The sequence below is a fragment of the Lagopus leucura genome, unplaced genomic scaffold, assembly GCF_019238085.1.
Source record: "Lagopus leucura isolate 7727_CA_CO unplaced genomic scaffold, USGS_WTPT01 Super-Scaffold_100019, whole genome shotgun sequence".
Taxonomy (NCBI): Eukaryota; Metazoa; Chordata; class Aves; order Galliformes; family Phasianidae; genus Lagopus; species Lagopus leucura.
Genome location: NW_024962273.1, coordinates 11,340,689 through 11,362,942, shown reverse-complemented (window position 1 = coordinate 11,362,942; position 22,254 = coordinate 11,340,689). Strand labels below are relative to the sequence as shown.

Genomic DNA, 22,254 nt, shown 5'->3' with positions numbered 1-22,254 from the left:
CCTACTTGGTATCTTTAACGTAAATTGAGAGTCAAGTTAGGGGTGATAGAGCTGATTTGTTGCTGTGAGTGTAGTCTGGAGAGCTGAAGGCAACGTGCATAATCACTGCCAACCAAAAGACAGTTTCTCCAGGGCTGCAGTGACTGCATCCAGAACAGCATTTTCAGGTCTTGGAAAGAGTTGGGTTCTTTTCTTTTGTCCTAATATTTCTTTTAACCCTTTGCTTGGTATCATGGAGCCCAAAGACTTACCTCTGTCCTTAATAAAATGCAGAATCTTGTAAATTGTTGTATTTGTTGAATCTCTTAGAAAAACCTTATTAAATGGACAAGCTGATCTTATCTTTGTCTTAGGGAGAATGGGAGCTTGAGGAAAATGACACAAGCTAAAGATAAGAGCTTTGATTTTATGTAATCTGAGCATTGTTTAAGGAATTGCTGCATCTCAAAACCAGCTTGATTTGTTTGAAAAGTAAACTTCTGTATCATTCATCATTTTAAAAGAAATTTTATATTGCAAAGTATTTCAAAACCGAAACTGATGTGTGCACACTTCTGACCTTCTTCAGCCTGTTAGGGCTGATCCTAGAAGGGTAGTTCTGATTTCTGTGAGACTTCTGAGGATCAGCTGTGGTGGAGTGGATGGACAGTAAAGCTCTTATCCTAAGCTGTTCCTGCCCTCAAGAGAAAAAAGATCCCTCTCCCATTGACTGGCGTATGAATCTGATTTGCTTCAGCACCTCTTAAGAATAAATCCTGCAGTGACAAATGTGCTCAAGTTCTGCAAATCATACTGATGAGTTTCAAAACTATGGATTTTGTATTATAAAAGGGAGGATAATTTTGCTTTGTCTGTTGCATTATGTTGACGATTCCATGCGAATATGTGATCAATGCTCTTTTTCTTTCTTTTGCCCTTGATTTATCTAGTAGCTGAAATCTGTGCTTGTGCTGAGATCCTGTTGATCACTTGATTCCCTCCGTGGTGGCGGGTGAAAGGTGGTGGTTTCTTTGTTCTTCAGCCTTCTCAAATTGGTTTTGTTTTTTTTTTGTTTGTTGGTCTAACTGCAAGCAGTGTGCTACAGCCATTATTTCTTCTGGTGAAAATGTTTGACTCCTGCTCCAAACAACTCTTCCTGGTATCTGATCTAGGCGGACATTTGTGCTGGTATTCATAAGGCTTCTGCTTCTCTTGGAGATCCTAATGCTTTTGTTCAGAACCAGAGAGGACTCTGTAGCCAGTCTGTTTCAGATTCGGTCTTGGTATGCCTCCTCTAGGATTTAGAACCTGAGTTTGTCGCTCCTAATGCTATCTGAGGATCTCAACTTCTGTCCCAGCTGCTGTACTGTGTAGCCTTTCTATGGAAGATTACAAACTATATCTGCACGAAACCCAAAGCAATATCCCATAAAGAAAACATGCTGCCTGGCAATCAATGTGTTTTAATCGGGAGAGTAATACTTGTACTGTGTATGTATTAGGTTTCAAGAGCCATAGCACGATTATTGGAGGCAGTTCTGCCTGTAATGAAGGAGAAATCCAGCTGTGAGAAAGAAGAGAACAGTTTGGAGCTGAGTCAGCAGATGAGCTACATGCTGTTTCATAGCTGGGCAGTGGGGTTAGGTTTGCAGTGTTTGGAGCATAGCTACCTGGTGTGGGGACTGCAGCTTGGGTACTGCCTTCAAGCCTTGCTGTCTGCTACTAACAAGTTCTCTTGTCAGCTGCTGCTGTCTTTAATTGGCCTGTTTCTGCATGGATTATCTTTGCTTCCTGTCAGAAAAATAGTCTTCTTTTAGAGAGAGCTTGCCAAGTACTGGTAAGAGCACTGAAATATTTTGGACTGGGGATTTTGTTGATGGTTGGATTGAAGGGGTTTAGAAGTGAGGTCTCGACCCTGTGCGTTTCCGTACTTCCCTTGGCAGATGCCCATGCTGGCTGCGTTGCAGATTAGATCCCTTCTTAATGGCAACGTTTCCTTTAATTTGAAATGTTAATGCTGCAGCTGCCAACAGCATTTGTGCCAGATCAGAGAAAGTACTCTGCCAGACAGGAAAGGTTCTGATGTTTTTCTTTTCTTTTCTCCGTTCGTATAAAATTGTCATCACCGGAAAATGATACTGGTCTGGATGGTCTTAAAATGGCCTGGAATTGGCTGCAAGGCTGCAAAGCCTAAAGGATAATGTGTATCTTTCCAACTTTGACCTTTTCTCAAGAATCTATCTGGAGCTAGAATAGATGACAAATGATTACTGACTGCTCATGTATTTTGTGAATACACAAGGGATTTTTTCCTTCCTAGTGGATGCAGTTTTCTCATAACTGCTTAAGCTGGAGAAACTGGAAGATAATTTAATGAACTGTTGAGGAGTGGTGCATTTGATGTTCATGGGTCATTTCTCCAGAATGTTTTACAAAAGCTGAAACTCTGAGTTCTCTGAGTTTACCCATGGCTGAGCTTTACCCAAATCCTCTCTGTTTTCAAAAGAAGGACTATCGCTGCACGTTAATCATTTACCACTTGTGAATCCCACATGCTTTTCTGCTTCCCTGCCTTAGCACATGTGATCTCCCAACGCATGCACTGGCTGCTTGGCTGGGCTGGCAGGGCTGGGAACAGGAAAAGATGGAATTTAAACTGAGGGGCTGTCTCAGATGCCCTCTAAATGAAAAACAGCAACATTTGGGTCACTAAATAGAGAATTTTACATGAAAATGAAGGAGAATTTTGTTTCAGGAATTTCTTTGAGTAGTTTGAGAGCTCCCTTTTTTTCAAGCTCTTTTTTTCGGTACCTGATAGTAACTTTCAGCAGTGTGTTCTGAAGCACTGCAGTGAAGGATCCTAGTACAAGATAGACAGCGCTTAGCAGAAACGTTTTTTAAAATGTTGTGAAATTCAGCACTTTGAGTAAATTCTTTATCCCTGCTGCTTTGGAGATGCTTGTGCCCAAAGCCTTATTGCTTCTATCTATTGGCACCTGCATGAAAGTGTTTTTCTAAACAGCTTTCCAAGTGCTGAGCATTCTCTCCTGCTCCTCTAACTAGCTTTTGGAGAGCTCTGTTCCAACTGGAGCAGGCATGTCACTGCTGTGATTTTGATTTTATGAACTGAGCATTTGTGAACCATTATGCCTTCACATGCAAAACTAGAAAGCAGGGTCTCAGTGCTGGTCTCGGCTATGCAATTAGAGCTGCCATCTGAACCCTCTCAGCTCCTGAAATGCAGCGTGCTGTATGCTTGGGAGGCCTCTGTCACATTTGCAATGGTTCTTGCTCAGCTTTGTGAAGTGCTTTGAAATATGAAGTGATTTTCCTTGTGATAAGTGTAGACAGTACCTACAGGAGGTAGCTCAACTTCTCGCTTCAAACTTCTGCAAAAAGATGCATGATGCTGAGCAGTGAAAGGCTTTGTTTGACACCGCCTTAATATGCACATATTCTTGCATGTCTTTGTCCTTCAATATTTACCTTCCAGCAATACCATTTTTCCTTGGCTTTTTCTGTCAATCTTCGCTTTACTCCTGCTGTGCTCTCCTCCCCCCTCCATACCCAGTGACTAATTGTGCCCCTCCCGCTCCCCAATGATCCAGGCCCTTTGACGCTGCCGACCGCTGCCAACCTGGTGGAAGCCTGTGGGACACGCGGGCCCTGCCGAGGACCCACCCTGCAGATGGACAGTACTCTGCTTTTGTTCATGAGCACAATGTGAAGAATGCAGGAATGCATAGCAGTGCTGCCACCTATGCTGTCCAAGCCACCATGACCAGTCTGTGAGATGCCGGCCCTTCGGGAGCTTGAGGCTGCTTGGTAGCAGAGGCTGGAAAGTTGCATTCAGAGCTGTCTGTGATACGAGGCCACCGGTCCCAAAGATGACTAGGAAAGGAAAAAAGCGTTTCTTATGAAGGCTCTGCATATTGTGCTGTTTGGTGTTCACTCTTTGCAGAAGAATAACACGTAGGCTGCAGGTCGCCCATCGCTCTTACATCTTACAATATGTATCTCCTTAATTGTGCTAAGATTTTTCTTAATGATAGCAAGAATTTTAGCTGTTTTTAACTCTGCGAGCTGCACACATTAGTAACAACTGCACATGGCAACCGGTGGCTTTTAATGTGCTTTCAAACATCTTGAAGAAATTGATGCAACTGCCCCTTCGTTTGTACCGTGACTATTTAAACGTATCTAAGATAGGTGGCTGATCTGAAAACTAACTTTTTTTTTTTTTTTTAAAGAAGTCCACTGCTGAAACGCATTGTTTGAAAATGACATAGAATTAATTATTTTAATTTTTTAAGAATAAAATTAGCAGAACTCCTGAAAAGGCATAGAGTAATATTTCTGGGGAGGGGTTCCCCTCTAGGGGATGTCTTAATTGCTTTCCAGGAAACCTTCTGTCATTCTTGCTGCTGTGCTGTGCTGAAACAAAACAGAATTGTTTCCTGCCACTCGCACCAGCCCTGCCAGGTGGTTCACTGGCTTTGCTGGGAAGTCAAAGTCTCCACCGTGGTGGCTTCTCTCTGTTCTTGTGGCTCTTCAACAACACAGGCTTCTTTACCCTCTCTGTGTTCTCATCTGGTTTCTGAAATAAGTTGCTCTTAAATTGCAGTAATCTTTTTCTTACTGAAAAAAAGAAAAAGGAAAATGACGATGAAGGGCTTGTCAAATTCACTTCTGTTTGTCTTTTAGCATGAAGAAGGTGTTTGAATAATTTTAAAATTGCCAGTTGTTCAGAGTCCAGAAATACAAAAACATTGTTTTCCTGTATCCAACCCTGAAGAACTAAACCAATAAGTGTGAGCTAGCACAGAGCTGCATATTGCCTGAGGTATTTTGGTCTCCTTACCCTTGCACCTGAGGAGACTGCTAATGAAATAGAAGCTCTATCTCTAAACCTGCTGAAGAAATGCAGCCTTTGTACAGAAGATGTGTGGAACCTACAGAGGTGATGACAGCAGCCTGCTGCCCTAATTTTGGCTTTAGATGTACGATGTGGATTTGTTTATTTATGAAGCAAAGCAAACTACTTGGTTTTTTTTCTTCATTATTTATGAAGTTGCATAGCTTATTGTAGTGCAGCATCATAGGCTTCAGGAGCATTAGCCTGGTTTCCAAGATGACAACTCCCAGCAGCAAACTGAGAAATGGTACCCAATGAGCACATGCTGACACCTGCAGTCCTTGGCTGCGTTTTTTTAATGGAGCAGGTCCTGTGCTTCAGGAGTGGCACAGGTGTCTTTCTAAACAGTATGGTGGTGGCAGAGCTTTGCTTAATATCCATAAGGTTTCTGTGCTTTTCCGGAGTGTTGTGCATTTCTGTGTAGGGAAAGAAAATTTCTGTGTTGTAATTCTTCATATGATTTGAACTGCTGGTATTATTTGTCAGCTTTGCTTCATATGCGCTGGTAGCAGTTGATGCTGCAGACATGAAGCATCATGACGTGAGGGGCCTCAACCAGTGCAGTGTTCTTGGGGGATCTCATCCTTTTGATGATCCTTTCTCCTCTCGTATCTGCTTTCTCCCTGTTGTGCTGCAGTACTCAGACAAGCATTACAAAATGACTGGTGCTCTGCACCACCTCCCTTGCATGGAATTCTTAGGAGCCTATGTAGGCATTGTTCTTTCAACATGTCGTGTCCTCAGCACCTCTGAATATGCTCCTGGCAAAATCTGTGCTGGTTGTCCTATTAAACATTTGGGTGACTACTTAGAAAAATCTGTCAGAAAACGAGAAAAAAAAGTGTTAGAAAACATTCTCACTTCTGTGTGGTTATTCTCTCTGATGACGAGGTCCAGCATTTGGTCTTGCTTCCTTTGTTGCCTTAATTGGAAGAATATCTATTCCTGCCTTTCAGCTCAGTTCTAGTAAGTTCTTTCTATCTGTCGTTCTACTCTTGGTAAGCAGCCTTGTGCTTCTTCCCATCAGTGATGCACACAGAGGCTATACGTTTTCTTGTTGAAATGGATATTTTCCTACTTTGTGCTTTGCTAGCAGCTTTCCCTTCCAGTGCTTCGAGAATCAAGCAAGTGACCTCAGTTTGCCTTGCTGCAATTAATTGCCTGAAGGTGATGTAGACATTTTGAGCACTGAAATGGTGGTATCCTACAGTGTGTTCCAGAGGTGTATGTTTAACACTGGACGGATTCTTTTGGGTGCTTCAGCTGAAGGCAGTTTGTTTTCCTGGAGCCTCTAGTGGCAACACTGGACTGCTTCCAAATTCCAGGGGCTGGAGGGAAAGGGGCATAAACCCATTAGTGAGAAGCTGATCTGAGCAGTCCTGTAGCAGTGTCTGTTCCTGCTCATGGTAAGTTCTGTGGTGGGTACTTGCTTGGTTTCACTGTTCTCCTCTTTGGAACTGGTCCATCAAAAATGATAGATTTTCTGATATCAGTATTACAGAGGTGCTGTATGTAAATGTGATTTTTGACTGAAAGAAGTGACAATCAAACTGCAGTTGTATTCACAGGTTGTTTAACCATTACATTCCACAGCAGCTGCTGTGTCTGTATGTGTCAGTTTGCTGTTAAAACAGATTTCTTCAACTTCCAAGAGATGGATGAGATTCCTGGCTGTTGGCACAGCATAAGCATCATAATACAGTTTCTGTTTCTGTTCTTCTTGGTGGTTTTTTTTTTGTTTGTTTTGGACCTTGCTATTTGCATTGTAAATACAGATGGTAGGACAAAATGAAAAGGAGCCATTTCCTTTGGAAAGCAGAGGAGAAGAAAGCAAGCAATCATAAGGGATACAGAGTAGGTGCTATGGTTCCCTTACATATGGTGACTTCATTTGTGTCTGCCCAAGTTAGTGAAACTGAAACCAGGTGCATCTGACCAAAGCACAGCATTGGTGCAGGCCTGTGCAGTGGACCCTCCTGCCCTCTTCTTTCTACAACAGCTGGAGGAAGCACTGCACCAAGAAATAGCATTTTGTGAAGAATATCGGCTGTCTTCCCCTGCTCTTTTGTTTTTCTCATTTAAAAATGCTAAAATGTGGTGTGAGTCTGCTAGAAAATCTCCAAACACTTATTTCAAACGAATGCATTTACTAGGTAAGAACTTTCCTCTTTCTTAAAACAACTGGAGTCACTTGCAGAAGGAGAGCTGACATGGTATGTCATGGTGCATCTTTGCCTCCAGAAGGCGTGAGTATGTGCTTTGGGTAGGGCTTAGCTCAATATGCTGGGCTATTCACTTTCCCACAATTAATTGCTGTGTTTATACATTGTGGAGAGGTTTTCACTGCAGCTTCTTTGTTTAAAATCCCTGCAGAGCTGCTAATGTTTACTTCAGACACTTTTTCCGGAATGTGTCTGGTGCCCCAAAAGGAGGTAGAAGAAAAAAGACTGCATGTTAAAGCTTTTTTTTTTTTTTTTTAATGTAGAAAGATTGGTAATGGAATTGTGCCTCTCTATGCCCAACTTTGTGCCTTCACAGCATACCCCTTGTTGATCTCCTCGACAGTGTGGATTTGCCAGAGACCTGTGTGGATGATGCTGTAGGCAGTCCCGTCGTTGCCCTGGTAACAGGAGATTCAAGAGAGGCTGTGGGCTGCCCTCATCTTGGCACTAAGGAAGCTGCAGTTGAAAAAACAGACGCTGACCGTAAGCAAACTTACAGATTTCTTCCTATTATTGTGGTGTGCAGGGTCAGTTAACTGGTGAAATACTTACGAGGCTGCTTCCTTACAAGAATCCAGAAGTGTCCTAGAGAGCTCTCTTAGATCACAGGCATAAGGACAGTTTTGCCTGCCAGTGCAATGCAGCCCTCCTACCATATGGAGCAGTGCATTTAGGAGTTCAGCTGAAGTCCTGTAACAAACATTCAACCTCACAATTAGTGCAAGTTAGCTCCACAGTGACATTAGTAAAGCTGTTGACTTCTCTGTCTTTTTCAGCCTTTGAAGATGCATTCCTAAAACTGAAGCAGCTGGAGGCAGAGTGCGGCAGCCCTGTGCCCACTGAGTGTCCCAACATAAACATCAACGTGCAGGTAGGTGGGAACTGTGGGCACTGTGCCTCGTGGCAGAGTTGCTCCGTTCTGTTCAGATAATGCTGTGCAGCACGGTGTGTTTGCAAGATTTTTAAGAATAGCCATGAGTAATATGTGGGAATAGGAAAGCAGATAGAAATATTTATGTGTAAACCTGTGCATGATAGGAAGTGAGGTGCATACGATGGGGCAGAGGTGAACCTGCAGATATGTGCACTGCAGCCTGCTGAGATTTTCTAATATTTGCTGGAGCAAAAAGTTCAAACACTTGCAGCAGTTCCTCTGTTGCTTTTATCTGTAGGTTGCCAGCTGTACAGCCTTGTATCATTCACTCTCTTGTTCTGAGGAGGTGAGCTTTTCCCTTAGCATTTTCCAGTCGCATTCCATAACCCTCCCAGAAGTTTGTTTGGACATTCTGCTCCAAGAGGTGTTCTGGTGGTCAGTTCCTCCTGTCAGTAACTGGTTCTCACCAGCTCTCTGGGCTTGGTGGGAGCAGAGGTTTCCATGTGTGTTTACACAGAGGGGAGCGGTGGAGTTTGATTTATTTAGTACTTTGCTCCTTTGGAGCAAGTCGGGCTGCATTTCTGCAGGCAGCTGAGCTGAAATAACAGCTTCAGTTCCCTGACCAGGGAGAAGGCTCTCTTCTCCCTTGCTCCTCATTGCTTTTCCTTCTTTGATTTCCCTCATTCCTTTGTCACCTACAGCAGCTGTTGGATGTTGCAGTGAACCAATGTATATACACTATAAAGTGACAAAAATCAAAACTTTTTAAAAAGTTTTAAAAACTTTTTCAGTTTTAAACTTTTTTAACTAGTAGTTTTGTGTGGGTGTGTGAAGTAAATAGGCTCGTGAGGGGATCAAAGAGCCATAGTGAAAATAAGCAGTGTTACAAGAAGGGATGGAGAGGACAGGATCCTTCCTTATGGCAGCAGAGAGCTTTGCACCAGGAGTTCACTGGTTACTGGACAGCTGCACTCATGCAGGATGTTCTTTGCAGTCACACCTGGGCATGCAGCTACACTTTAGAATATAGAGTGCAGAGGTGCTTAAAATGAACAGATTCTGGTCTGAACATTTTTGAATTTAGATTTAATTTAGTTTTCCCTTCAGGTTTGACAGTGAACAAAGCATATGTTTAAAGAGGGGTAAAAAAAGCAACCTGCTTCCCTATGTTAAAGCTGTAAGTGCTGTACTGCGTTTTGTACAGACTAAAATAATCTACAGCATTCGACCTGTTGGCACTGCCCTGTGTTGTGGGGAGGCTAAAGAACCTTTGTGCCATTTAATGAAATCGGTCAGATTTTCTTGTGGAGAGGCTGCTGTGTGTGTGTGCTGCTGCTCTGTGTGCTTGGTGCTGCAGGCTGCTGTGCTCTGTCCCCTTTAAGGGCTGTTGTAGGGATGCTTTGTGTACCTTTCTGCTGGGTGACTGCATTACAAAGATTACCGAGTCTTTAAGAAGATTAGCCTGTAGCCTATAGGTCTTGTTATGCCAAAACGCTGCCTCCGCATAAACTAAAGCAAAGAATACAGCTTAGTGCAGAACACTTTTGCCTGTTGCGCTCTGTGTTAATTCAAACAGAGAACAAAAACCATCTAGTTGGTTAAATGGAGAGAACAGAGCAAAATTGTGTTAGAGCTTCTTAAATCATGACTGTAATATAGTAAGGAAGATAAGGTTCCTGTGGCAAGCTGATCTTATAGATGCCAATATAGGACAATCACGGCTCTCCAGCTGTATGAGGTGCTGAGGGGGTGGGTTATCACAGTCACAGATGTGCGGGGGATATATCGCCCTGATGAGAATGCAGAAACATTGGCTTAGCTGAGAAATAGGTGTCTGGATCAACAGTGTGCAGGTGGAGTCTTTCTTTGGGAAATGAAGCCTTAGCAGCTTTCTAGAAGTATGTGTGAATTTCACTGTGAAAACTTAAAAAACTGTACCCTAAGTGCTTTTCCTCAGGTGGAAAAGATGAAATGGAACTTATCAGTTTGCGATGCAGCTTGCCAGGAGGTGACTTGAGAATGTTTGTTTAACGAGGTAGACAGATTAGAGACTGTATGCTTCAGGCTGCAAAGGCAAGGAGGTGACAGTAGAACCGAATGAGAACCCCCAGCTGTGCTTGGAGATGAAGGCTAAGTGGTTTGGAAGTGTGTCCTGAAAAGAGTGACTAAGACGTAAGCATAACTACTAAAAAGCAACCAAGGATGCAGCTAACTTTCCCTAGCTGCTTTTTGTCTTGCCTTCTTACATTGCTGCTTAGCTCTCTGTATTTTGGCTGAAGGATAAAGAACACACGTGGTTCACCCAGTGTATGGAAACAATACACAGTTGTAGTAAGCTACAGTATTGACAAACTCCAGCCTTACTGTTTTATATGGACAACTAAATGGTAAGGTTTACATCTTGAGGCCCTCTTACCACTTGCCAAATGCTTTCCCCTTTAGCTACAAGTGCTTTCTGTAGAAAACAGCAAAACAGAAATGGTTAAGAAAAATCTCAAAATCTTCAGTGCTGATGGAAACATTTCCTTGGTGTTACAGAACTTATATTTGGTAACATTAAAGTATTTCTGAATAATGCTCAGCTTTTCAGAGTTGGGCATTTAATTGCTAGCAGGCTGGTGTGACTTAGAGCTAGTTGTGCAGATGGAGGAGAGGGAGAGGAAGTTAGACCACTAATATTTAGTGACTAAATGGTGTTTAAAGCACTGCTCTGCTGATGTTCTCAGTTAAAATAATCAAGTCTGCTGTTCTGCTGCTACTGGAGGAGTGCATTAAGTGTTCTGCTCTGAGGCTGTTGCATACAGCATCCAGTGCAGGGAGGTGAAGTGTAAGGTTTTAAGGTTTCTCACAGCTTGGTTCCTCAACCGTACAGAAAATAATTCCATTTTAATTGCTCCAGGTTTGTGCCAATTCCAGTAGTTCCTGTGTAATAAAAAGACTTGTGTTCAATAAATCAATGGTCTTTGTGAATTAGGTGAATGTGCAGTGTTTAATATTTGCTAGCTGAAGTGGTTTTTAATGCAGCTCATGCAAGTCAGAGTGCAGCAGGGTTGTTGCTGCTCCATTGAAGGTTAGAGGAGCGAGGATCTACGTGGCATATGGGGGAAGGCTGGGCTCTGTCTCCCCCTGCTGAGTCCTACCCTGAGAAGAGAGGTCACCAGGTTTAGTTTCCACTCAGTTAATTAACTTCTGTCACTAATCAAATAGCAATTAGTAGGTGCAATATTTAATGAATTACCATTTTATAATTAAGAAATGTAATTCACAGAATGAAATATACTGTGTTGAAAAGGTATTTTTAATTGTCTTCGTCAAGTATCTGGCTGCCAGTTTCTTCTCATTAGTGATGGGAGTGGGAGCTAACACATTAAACTTTGTAACTTATGAGCAGTTTTAGAGCAAAAATCTTCCCATGTTAGTTTTGAGAGTGAATTATTAATTTGCTGTTACGCTGATCAGTATTATATGATACTTGCTGTATTAATCTCATATCATTAAGCTCAGCTACGTACATAGAACCCACTGCTGTTCAGTTCTTTCATGCTACTTTCAGCACAGCTCTTTGCTTCTCTACATTTAAGCTTTGTGCTTTTTTCTGTATTTTTTTTTTTTAAATATAGTTCTGCTGCTGTGATTTTAGAACTGAGTTCCAAAACAAAGAGTTTGCTTTCTCTTTTTAGTATAACCACTACTTTTCTTCTCACTCAGAGCTTTGTGGCTCTTTGGAGATGTTATTTAATTTCAGCCCAGAGTTTTTGTGTGGGAACTGCTTCTGATGAGTATTTTTCATGCCTAGGATGAAGTGGTGAAGCTCACAGATAAATGTCTTAACAATGCAATGGAGAGCCCGATAGCAGCAGCAACATGGCTTCCAGCTGACATGAAAAGCAATATCCTGAAGGCCCAGGTGGAAGCAGGGCACAAGGTAAATACTCAGCTGATGAGAGCTACAGTGTTCTCAGATGGCTTTTTAGAGCTGGTTGTGAGGAGCCCCCATGTTCAGGAAGTGTCCGTTTTCCCTGTTTGACTCTGCAATTGTGTGGTGTTGGAGAAGGGGCTTTGCAAATAGGGGTGCTTCAGGAGCTGAGATCTAAAGAGTGGCAGAATAAGGAAGCCTGCCAGCCTTACAGTGTCACAGGGGTGCAGTTTGCCCAGGGAGGAATTGTCATCCCTTTTGGTGCTGGAGAAAGCCCTGAACAATCCAATGACCTTTGCACTTGGCCATGATTCGAGTGGCAATTGAATCAGGTAACCCCCAAAGGATCCCTTCTAACCAAATATTTGTTCCATAGTTCTGTCACCAAGGCCATGCTTTTGGCACGTTCCACTAAATTCTGTAGCAAATAGTGGTATTTTATTTGGCTACATTAGCAAGTTATCTGCACTGAAATTTTCACAAGGAGTTTGGTGGTTGAGGGCCCTGAGCAGCACATGAGCAGCACAGATTCATGCTGGGAGGGAGGTGCTCAGCTTTTCTGTGAGTCTCTGAACTGATACAGAATGGAAACAGGAATCAGATATGCTTGTTTTGTTTTGTTTCTTTTGTCTTAGGCTGTAAGAGAAGACAGCCTGACAGGTAACAAGAATTCCAACATTCAGGATGCTGCTTCCAGGTACTGTCTTGATTTGGAAGAAAAGCACAATGTATTTTCCCAAGTGCAGCACTGAGAACCTGTATTTGTGGAGTCTCAGTGCTCAGTGTCAGTGATTGTTGCATTTTACCATGTAGTAATGTTGTTTAACATGGTAAGCATGGTGTGTTTTTAGAATGAAAAACACTAAAAACTGTGTTTACAAAGTTTTGATACATTAACGTAATTCAGGTACTCTTACTGTATTCTCCCATACTGGCAGCTGGTTTTCTAGAATTACTGAATCTTATATGAGCTTTAGTTCTAGCTGAGTTCCAGGCACTGGAAAAAGTACAGCTACTTGTTTTAACTGTGTAATTTTTTGAAGGAGATGAGCGTGTGTCAAATTTCAAAGGGCATGTGGTAATATATGGAACAAAAAGAGTAGCTAGCAATTTGAAAAACATGCTGTAACAGGTAGTCTGTGAAGAGCTTTCAGTGTTTGTTTTTGTTTTGTTGTCACTGTACAGGAGCATCCTCCCATCAGGGAAAACCCAGAGCAGTCCCTCAGCAAGCAGTCCAGTATTTCAAAACAACATGAAAACAACCCCTGCCTCAAACACATTCATTCCGTAAGTAATTCAGTAGGAAAGTGTTTCTGGGATAAGAGAACCACACTAAGATTGCCATGAAACCAACTTGGAAAGATGAGGAGCAGTTGCTGAGCAGTTAGGCTGTGTCTAACTAAACAGGGTTTACAGATGCTTCTTTAATTAGCATTGCAACAGTTAATCAGTGTGGGCTGTGCCTCGGGGTGAGTATCTTATCAAGTAGTAAGAGATCTCTCTCATCTTTGGAACTGACTGAAATATTTGACATCCTGCTGCCCCTGGCCCTACCTGGGGAGATAAGAGGCTTGCAGGGAAGACTTCAGTTCTGCGTACGTGAGTTAGAAGTAAGTGCTGAAAATGCTGCTGATAGCATTGGGTCTTTTTGAACACTGGCTACATCCACTGATGAGAATGTTTTCTCCTTGCAGTAATGCATTAAATGAGGATAATGCTGCCTCTAACCATGAAGAGTTGCTGATTCCAGCTAATCTTGCTCCAGCTGAGGAGGCTGCTGTTTCAAAGGTATCACTACCACCTGTCAGCCTGGAAGGTTTCTGTGTCACGCTCTGAGCTACTGATGCCTTCAGGCAACCACAGCAGACCTTACTGCATGCCTGTCATAACACAGTGAATGCCAGTCACTGCTGAATGCCAGACTGCTTTCTGGAGCAGAGGCCTGCTGTATGCATCGCTCTTGAAGTACATTTCTGACTCTTCTGTGTCAGGTTCTGTGCCTGACGCTTATTTTTCTAAACTGGTTGGTCACTGGGGCTCTGGGGAAGATGGGTGCAAGGATGAAATTCTGACACATGCAGTTTCCATCGAAATAACGGCAGAGGAAAAAGTTTGAATAGTCATGTTTGATTGTTGTATTTTGGTTGCCTTAAGGTTAAGGTAGTTTTTTTTATTGGACTCCATGAAATGCACTAAGCAGTCTTTGTGATGCACTCAGGGGTCAGTTTTCCTTTGTCCCTCTCCAAAACAAAACATGAATCCAACATTGTACTTGGCTGTTGTTTCAGCAGGCTGAGGGGTTAAGCTGGATGACTAAAGCAACACGCCCTTTATCTGTCATCCCTCTAAACCAGTATTATATAGTTCATTCCACTGAATAATTATCACCCTCATCTTCTGAGTTCAGATGCTCAGCTTGCAGGCCTTGCTGACCTTCTTGTCAAGTGATGCAATACCTCAGCTTTGCACTGGAGAACAGGGCAGTTCTGCAACTTAGTGGCAATGATGTTCTTTCCAGTTTGCTGCTGGGAAACAGTGAAATGAAAAGGCTGTTGAAAAAGATGATACGAAAAGATTTGAGGAAACTGTCCTAATGAATGGCAGTGTTCTTTATGGACACCATTCTGTAACGTGGGAAGCCACTGTAGTGTTCAGCAAATCTATTTGCTATTGGGAATTCAATTCAAAACTGATTTATTCCATAGAGCGCTCCAGATGACCAGGACGTTTTCCTATCATCACTGACAGAGAATCTAATTGACTTTACAGAAGCAACACCTCGGGTAAATGTATTTCAAAACCAAACTTCTTCCTTCCCAAGTACAATGGCTTTTACTCACAAACTCTGTTCTGGTTTCGGCGTCCGTCCATCATGCTGGATCTGCTGCAGTAGAGTGAACTGGTGATACGTCTGGGGCACCTTTAAACTACTCACAGAAGAGTACTCTCAGTTAACATCATCTGCAAAGCAGAAAATAGCAGTGGGTTTGGGTTTGGGTGCCTTTTGGAAGGGAAAGCTATGCTGAAACTGTTGCCAGTGAGTTTCTGTGAGTGAGCATGTATTGGCTGTGTGGCTGTGAGTTACCTGCTTGTGAGAAGTCGCTTCACCTGCAGCTGTTCACTAACATGGTTCAAAGGCTTCTTATATTGTGAGGCAGATTCTGAGTAGTGACTGACAAATACCTGGTGTTGTTTTAGGTGTGCAGTATTATGTCAAATCTGTTTGTTTCTTCCAGCTGTTTCTAATGAGCTTTTCTTTGCTTTCTGTAGGTGTCTTCCCAGCCCACAATAACACCGAGGTGGTTAGTGCCAGTGAGTTGCTGAACCATTACTTAGCAGTTTGAGATGGAGCGTGTAAAATGCAACTTCAGGGGAAAAAAAAAGGGGGAAAGGAGGGGAAAAGAGAGCTTTGGTCATGATTAACAAACAAGAACATGAGTAACATATAATAATTTATATTAATTTGAAAGTCCATACAACAGTGCATCAGACCAAAACTAAAGCAAACCAATTCAAGCTGAGTTAAACTATAAATGTGTTAAAATATATATTTAAGGCTCCATTTTTGCTGTGTTACATTGCATTGGGTAAATGCCGTGAAGTTGAAGAACTTGTGTTTAGTTCAAACTTGACGGATCTTAATTCCCTGTGGTAAATAACCACGTTGAATAGTTAGTGTGTCTTCTGCTAGCAGGTTTCTGTTTCAGTTTCCTTTTTCTTTCTCCCCAATTCAGACTGGACTGATGTCCAACGGGCCTTTGGGAAATGATGTTGCCTTATCTCTGAAAGCAGTGAAAGGCAGCACAGAGGCTCTGTTGTCATCAGCTGGATTGCCACCGTGCCAGCAGACAGCTGAAGTCCTTGCAAGGTAAATTCTCAGCACACATTCCAGAAGTACGTGTGTAGGATGGAGGGGAAGTGTGCACTCTTCCTCCTTCCGCTTCAGTAGTTACAGTGGTCATTTGGATACACTGCCTGATTTTGCTTCGTTTTATAAACTGTAGTTCTGTCTCACTTCTCAGCACTTGAAATTTTATAAGTCAGTAGAGCTGCTGATGTGTAGTACAGGTATTTTAGATAAGGGTAAGAGAACTTTTAAATTCAAGTTGCTAGAGGAACAAAGAATACAATCAGCTGAAAATGGATGTAAAGCTGTTGTCATTCTAACCACTGTAAAGTGGATTCGTTCTTTTGAATTATTATTTTGCTTTGGTTCCTTTATCTGGCTCCCTATCTTTTTAGTACTGGACTAAGATTACAGGACAGATGCATTTTCTGAAAAATCTCTTCCTAGTACTTGCGATTCTTTTTTTTCCTGGTGATTCTTTTTTTTTTCTTCCAAACTGTAAGGAAGTCAGAGATTAGAGTTTGTAGCAATGTTTTCTCTTGTTATTCCATTCTGCTGTGCTGGTGAGGCACAATTAGCCACAATGACCAGTTCTTTTATTGAACCTCTTAAGAAAGGGAAAGCATTGGTGGGCAGAAAGTAGATGGCAGTGATGTGTTATTGGAAGTCAGTTCTGTGTGCCCTTCTGCAGGTTGGCCGTTGGAAAGGGTGGTTCTTTGGACTTGCTAGATTGAGGCAGCAGTTATTGCTGCTCTTTGGAATAATGCTTAGTTCTTAGTTCTGCTCCCATCAATACCTTTCACTTTATAAATCATGGCAGATCTGTTTGTAGAAGTGCATTCACAAGGCCCCGCTTTTTCCCCTTTTAGCCCAGTCGCTGAGGATGCTACAGTAAGGACAAAATGTTTACTCACCACTGAACTGTAGAAGATGGAGCTTCTGTACTTCCCACCTAGTAAAAACTCAAACTCAAATCTTCTGACATCTACAAGGAATCCTTCTGAAAGACTTGCTTGGGATGAAGCTCTTACTGAATGGGAGTGAGACAGCAGCTGGTTTGCTAGAATCCAGGAAGAGACTTTCACATTTATTGCAATCTAACTGGAATTACAGTCTGAGCCGAAATGTAAAACCACATGAAAGTTTGATCTTCTCCCTCAAGAGAAGTGAAGTATCACACTGGAGCTAATTCTGAACATGAGGAACAAAATGTAGTTGTGTTCCACTCACACTTGGTTTAGTCTCATGCCTCTCAAATGTTACGGGCAAGTGATCACTGTGATGTTAGCTCTGCAGTATTTGAACACGTCCCTGTCCTTTGTAGAGTAATATTGGGAAGATTAGGAGAACTTCTAGGGCCACCTTGTGGCCACACTGTGTATGGTGGCTCACAGTGGCAATGACTGTTTCATGTGGCCAAGATCATTTTCTTCTGTGTGATTAGTTACTCTGAGTTTCCTTTGTTTTACTGCCACACATGCTCCTTTTGGCCTTAAAGCCCTTGGTAATCTTTGCACCTCTTCTTACAGGACAAACTGTTGTGACAATCTACTTTGACTGGATTTGAGCTGCTCATTGCAACCAGGAAAGTTAACCTGCCAAACCTCTTATAGCATTAGCAGATTGCAGCAGAGGTCCCACATTTTGACACTGGTTATTTCATTTCCTCTGTGACTCAAATACAGATGTGTACTTAGGCTATAGGTGTATTTTTTTGTTTTCAGCATTGAAGTAGCGAAGTTGTGAGTACAGCTTACTTCAGGAGCTGCTTTTTGGTTAGTTCTGTTGTCGTTCAGGGCTAGGAAGGACAAAATTTTCATTTTTTCTATTCACATTGTTGCTAGGTGTTGGTTTGAGGTCCTGTGCTTTGGAGAATACTTAACACACAGCATAAGGCATGAGGGTACAACTGGGTCAGTTCTTAATACCACCTTGAATCCTGTTCCAATAGCGTGTGGAACAAAATACAGAGTAAGGTGAAAATGGGGAAAAGAGATGAAACATTCCCAAAAGCACTTCACCTTCTAGGAGAAAGGTAGGAGCACTTACAAGAGCGTGCTCTGCAGTGCTGGTAAAGACCTTTTGGTGCTCAGGTAAAGTACAGGATACAGCACATACAATTTGAAGAGTGTCCTGGGCTTCAGGATCCCTGTGTAGAGGTGAGAACATGGACCCTGGGAATATATCCTGTGAAAATACCAGTGCAGAGTCAGAGGAAGAAGTGTAGAAGCCCAGTGATGAATTCCACATCTCCAAACAGGGAAGCACAGTTGAAGCTACTGGGATCCTTCTCAGGAAGAGGTTTGTACATATGACTGGGCTTGGAAGATGTTTTCTGCACTGCGCTGCTCTTTATAACTATTTATATCCATGGGGTTCTTAGGAACAATTTTGAATGTGAAAGTGAGTTAGAAACCTGTATGCACAACTTTCTTTGTGCGTGCCTGCTGCGTGAGCATAACTCCATGTGGACAAAGAGTTGGACCAAACCACTGTGGGTTGTGCAAGGTAAGCTGGTGTCCTGTTAGGCTGCTGCTTTCAGATTAGGGTATGTCTTGGGTGTTCTTATGGCTGTTCTCATTATTTTTTATAAGATGCTGACTGAGAGTTTTAAGGAAGAAACCGCTTGGCATTACACAGCCCACTGCCACTCCTCAAAACCTCAGAGGCCTTAACAGAAAAACATAGGGACCATTGGGAGCAATTATGACTGACATATGCTACAGAGAGTGATCTGCAGCCTTTGCCTATGTAACCTACAGTTGAAATGGACGGCAGGAGCTTCAGGCACACTTCCCCACTCACAGCACTGCCAGCCAAAGGGGAGCTGCTCTTTGGGCCTAAGTGGTGCACTTCTGCTGGCCAGCATTTACCTCCCATCATTGTTTCCAGCAGAGGATTGGCTTTTTTATATTTTAAATCTGAGCTTTATTACATATTAAAACATGAAAAATACCCGATTCAAATATCAAACGTCTTAGTGTGGATTAACAGAGTTGCCAGAAAAGTTCCTGCAGCAAAAAAGGGAAGCTATGGCTGCGACAGTCTGCTTCCTGCACAAAGCCAGGACTGTGTGGGGAAACTTGGCACTCACTATCGATCTGTTTGCTCAGCAGCTGAGCTGGCATTCACCAACTACATGTGTTGGTTTTGTAAATAGACAGAATGCAGAAGCATTTTCTTTAAGGCATGTTTGATATTTGACTCTTCCCATTGGGTTCAGGAGCTCTGTGAACTGTTAGCTTGAGTTTCTCCCAGAAGTAAAATAACAGAAGTTTACACTTTTAAAGTACTGAGTGCTAAATAATTAGATTCCTTCTGGGAAATCACGTAACAGCAAAAAAAAAAAAACAAAAAAAAAACAAAAAAAAAACAACCAACCCTAAAAACAAGTAAGGAACACATGGTGAATGTGGCCTCCTAAAATCTAAATGGTTCCAAGTCCCAGTTGTTACACTGCCAGTGTGGCTGGGCTGGTGGTGATGGAGGGAATGTTGCATTTAAACTCCCACATGGGAGAATTTCGTAGAGGCAAGGTTTTCCTCCACTTCCAGTAGCCAAATACTTGAAATTTTGCTTAAAAATTCAAAATTTTCAGCTTCTGTGTTAGAGATCTGCAATTTCCAGTAGAATTGAGGCTGCAAACCTAGCTCTTCCCAGCAGTGTCCTGGTAGCTGAAGGAAATGCGCAGTCCATTTAACTCATCGTAGCTTATTTAGCTATTCCATTTGTTTGTATGGGGAGCCTGAAGAGACTGAGACACCACAGTTATGTGATCTGAACAGGCACATAGTCCAGTGTCTGAAGGTCCTGTAGCTTTGCATCACTGGTTTGCTTTAAAACTACAGGCCTCGTGTTGTGCTGTGACTGGCTATCAGGTAACGTAGCATTATTTATCACTTGTGCTTTATCAAATATAAGTAGACATGTGGTTCTTGCAGTTAATGCTGTAGAGTATCAGTGAGTCTCAGTATGCTACTGAGAAGGAGGAGTTTTCCTAACGTGGCTGTTCTATTGGTTGATTGGCTGGAAGGTGCAGTCACCCTCTAAAAGGTTTATTTTATTTGTATGTGTTCAAAGAAATTGATAAATGAAACTTCAGTGTTAATCTGATGTTGGGATGCTGGCAGATCTGCTGACCGCTTAAAAGCTTTGAGAGCTGAAAGGAATGAAGAAATACAGCTACATGCTGTGTTGCAGTCATTTGGAAAAGGCCAGATCCCTTAAAAAATTATATATACGTATATATATATGTATAATTTTTCAGGTTGGAATGCACTCCAGTTTAAACTGCAGTTCCATGCAGAGCTTGTCAGAGACAGCCAGCTGTACCAGAGGTATGTTTTGGACAACTCTTTGGTCACAACCTGGCTGCACGCAATGAGGGTCTCAGGTGAAAGGTTCGGTTCCATTTGGGTCTTCCCACATGCTGTTTTCAGCCCATGCACCCAATTCTTGCTTTTGTTTCTCAAAGCAAAGCCATACTGTTCAGATCTGCCACAAACTGCACTGGATGTATTTTCCACGTTGTGAATGTGTTCTGGGACAACCTGAATCTCCCACAGGTGAAGCGCAGAGTGTTAGAGAGCAGCAGTAAAATTACGTAGCTATTAGATGCATTAATGTCACAGCTAGACAATCGTAGCTTTTATACCAAAAAAGCAGAACTCCATGCTAATGGCCTTCCAGCGATGCAGGTGTAATATCCACGTCCAAGAGTCAGCACTACAGAAGGAACGGGCTGTGCCCATCTGCTGGGACGAGGGGTGGGCATTGCTCCCTGTGCTGTGTCACAGCAGGGAGCCACGGGGCTTCTCCTGCTAAGTGCATCTCTCTTGTATTGTTGGGCTTGAGCACTTTGCTTCCTAAACACACACACGCCCCTTCCTATAACTGGAGAAACCTATTTTTGAAGTACGTAAGAGTATTTTTTTAGCTAGATTTTTTTTGTTAAAGCCACACTAACTACTGTATTTTTACCTTTTTATATGTGAAGCTCGGCGGTAGCTCTCAGTGTATAATTTATTTGGATTTTTTTATAAAACAAAGTGCACCCTCTTGCTTCTGTCTCACAGTAGTGACGTATGAGCGGCTTTGGGCACTGCACTGCCACCTTTATAGAAACTGTACACGGGAACGAGGGACTGTGGTTTGTAGTCCGCAACCCGATCTCGAAATGTTTTTGCTGTAGTTGTGTCTGAAATACACCACGTCTGTGCAAATGTCTTGTGGAGTCATTCTTCAGCACTTCCGGGCTCTATGGTGGCAGGCAGGAGGGGGGCTGAGACCTGGGACAGGAGTGGGTCACTGGGGCTGGCAGTGCTGCTCCCTGAGCTCAGAGCCCCAGCTATGTGGCCAACAAACGGCTTTGCCACTGATTAAAGTGTAAGATAACATCTACACTTGCAGATGGTAAAGAGTTAAGTGGTGGTTTTCAAATGAGATGAGATTTTCCAAGGAGACAGTAGGGTGTGTTGAAAATGAGCCCAGGGTGTGGTGCCCAGGAGGAGGGTTGGAAGGGCCACGTGTAGTTCCACAAAGTGCAGTCAGAAGCGGTGCCACCTGGCTTTTATTTTCAGTGTTCAGGGGATCGTGTTATGCTTCCAAGTACAGCGGTGCTACTCATGGGTTAAAGGAAACTTTATTTCTACTTAAGGCAGCAGAGGACATCCAAGCCATCTGATCATCTTAATTTCTCAATGACGTATCACAAGGAAGTAATTTCATTCAGGGTGGTGGTGCACTGGAACAGGTTGCCCAAGAATGTGGTGGATGCCCCATCCCTGGAGGCATTCGAGGCCAGGCTGGATGTGTCCCTGGGCAGCCTGGTCTGGTGGTTGGTGACCCTCCACATAGCAGGGGGATTGAATTAGATGATCATTGTGGTCCTTTTCAACCCAGGCCATTCCATGATTCTGTGAAGTGAAATAGTTCCAACTTAATAGCTAAGCTCCTAGAAAGTCATTTCCCTTGTGGCATGTTTTCTGTGTAGGTCAAACTTAAGATCCCACTGGTAAGTGACTCAATGGTTCTTCAAATGCATTTATAAGAAAATATATTGAAAATAGATGGGCTTTTTTTTTTTTAATTTGAAAGCCACCCTGTTTATTGTGTCTGTATTTTAAGAGAAAATCCTCTTTTTGATGTTCAGAAAGCAAGCAGTAATTAAAGACAGTGAGTTTGAGATAATTAAGGCTGATGGAATTGTTCTCGTGATACGTGGTTTGCAAACTTCCCTTTTTCAGAGACACTTCGAACATCTCACTTCAGTGACAGCCCCTCTGCTCCGCTTCCAGCCAAAAATCAGTGCTGGTTTGTCACTAAGTAGCTGCCATCAGCTGGACTAATTCCATTCATTATTTCATGCAGGCCACCTCCGAGCATTCAGATGGCTGTAGCTTTTAGTCACTGGCTTGGGCCCAGGATGAATTCTCACGAACTGCTGCAGGCATGGAGAAAAAGCAGAAGCACATTCACAAAGCCTCTGCTGTTCCTCTGCAT

At 42.7% G+C, this 22,254-nt stretch overlaps 1 protein-coding gene across 4 annotated transcripts in view; it reads left to right on the top strand.

Annotated features, from left to right (window-relative positions):
* The window catches only part of EPB41L5 (erythrocyte membrane protein band 4.1 like 5), a 47,790-nt gene extending 26,815 nt beyond the window's left edge, over positions 1 to 20,975 (top strand). For 2 of the 4 annotated variants that reach the window (XM_042877708.1, XM_042877709.1), the window contains exons 17-26: positions 7,433 to 7,599; positions 7,893 to 7,987; positions 11,787 to 11,915; positions 12,542 to 12,603; positions 13,092 to 13,193; positions 13,601 to 13,694; positions 14,612 to 14,689; positions 15,177 to 15,218; positions 15,641 to 15,774; positions 16,623 to 20,975. In XM_042877708.1, coding sequence (XP_042733642.1) covers positions 7,433 to 7,599; positions 7,893 to 7,987; positions 11,787 to 11,915; positions 12,542 to 12,603; positions 13,092 to 13,193; positions 13,601 to 13,694; positions 14,612 to 14,689; positions 15,177 to 15,218; positions 15,641 to 15,774; positions 16,623 to 16,680 — 961 coding nt within the window. In that variant the 3' untranslated portion in view covers positions 16,681 to 20,975. Of the gene's footprint in view, positions 1 to 3,587; positions 4,288 to 7,432; positions 7,600 to 7,892; positions 7,988 to 11,786; positions 11,916 to 12,541; positions 12,604 to 13,091; positions 13,194 to 13,600; positions 13,695 to 14,611; positions 14,690 to 15,176; positions 15,219 to 15,640; positions 15,775 to 16,622 lie in introns of those variants that run through there. The other 2 variants (XM_042877710.1, XM_042877711.1) reach the window with 2 other exon arrangements.
* Positions 20,976 to 22,254: the final 1,279 nt, after the last annotated feature.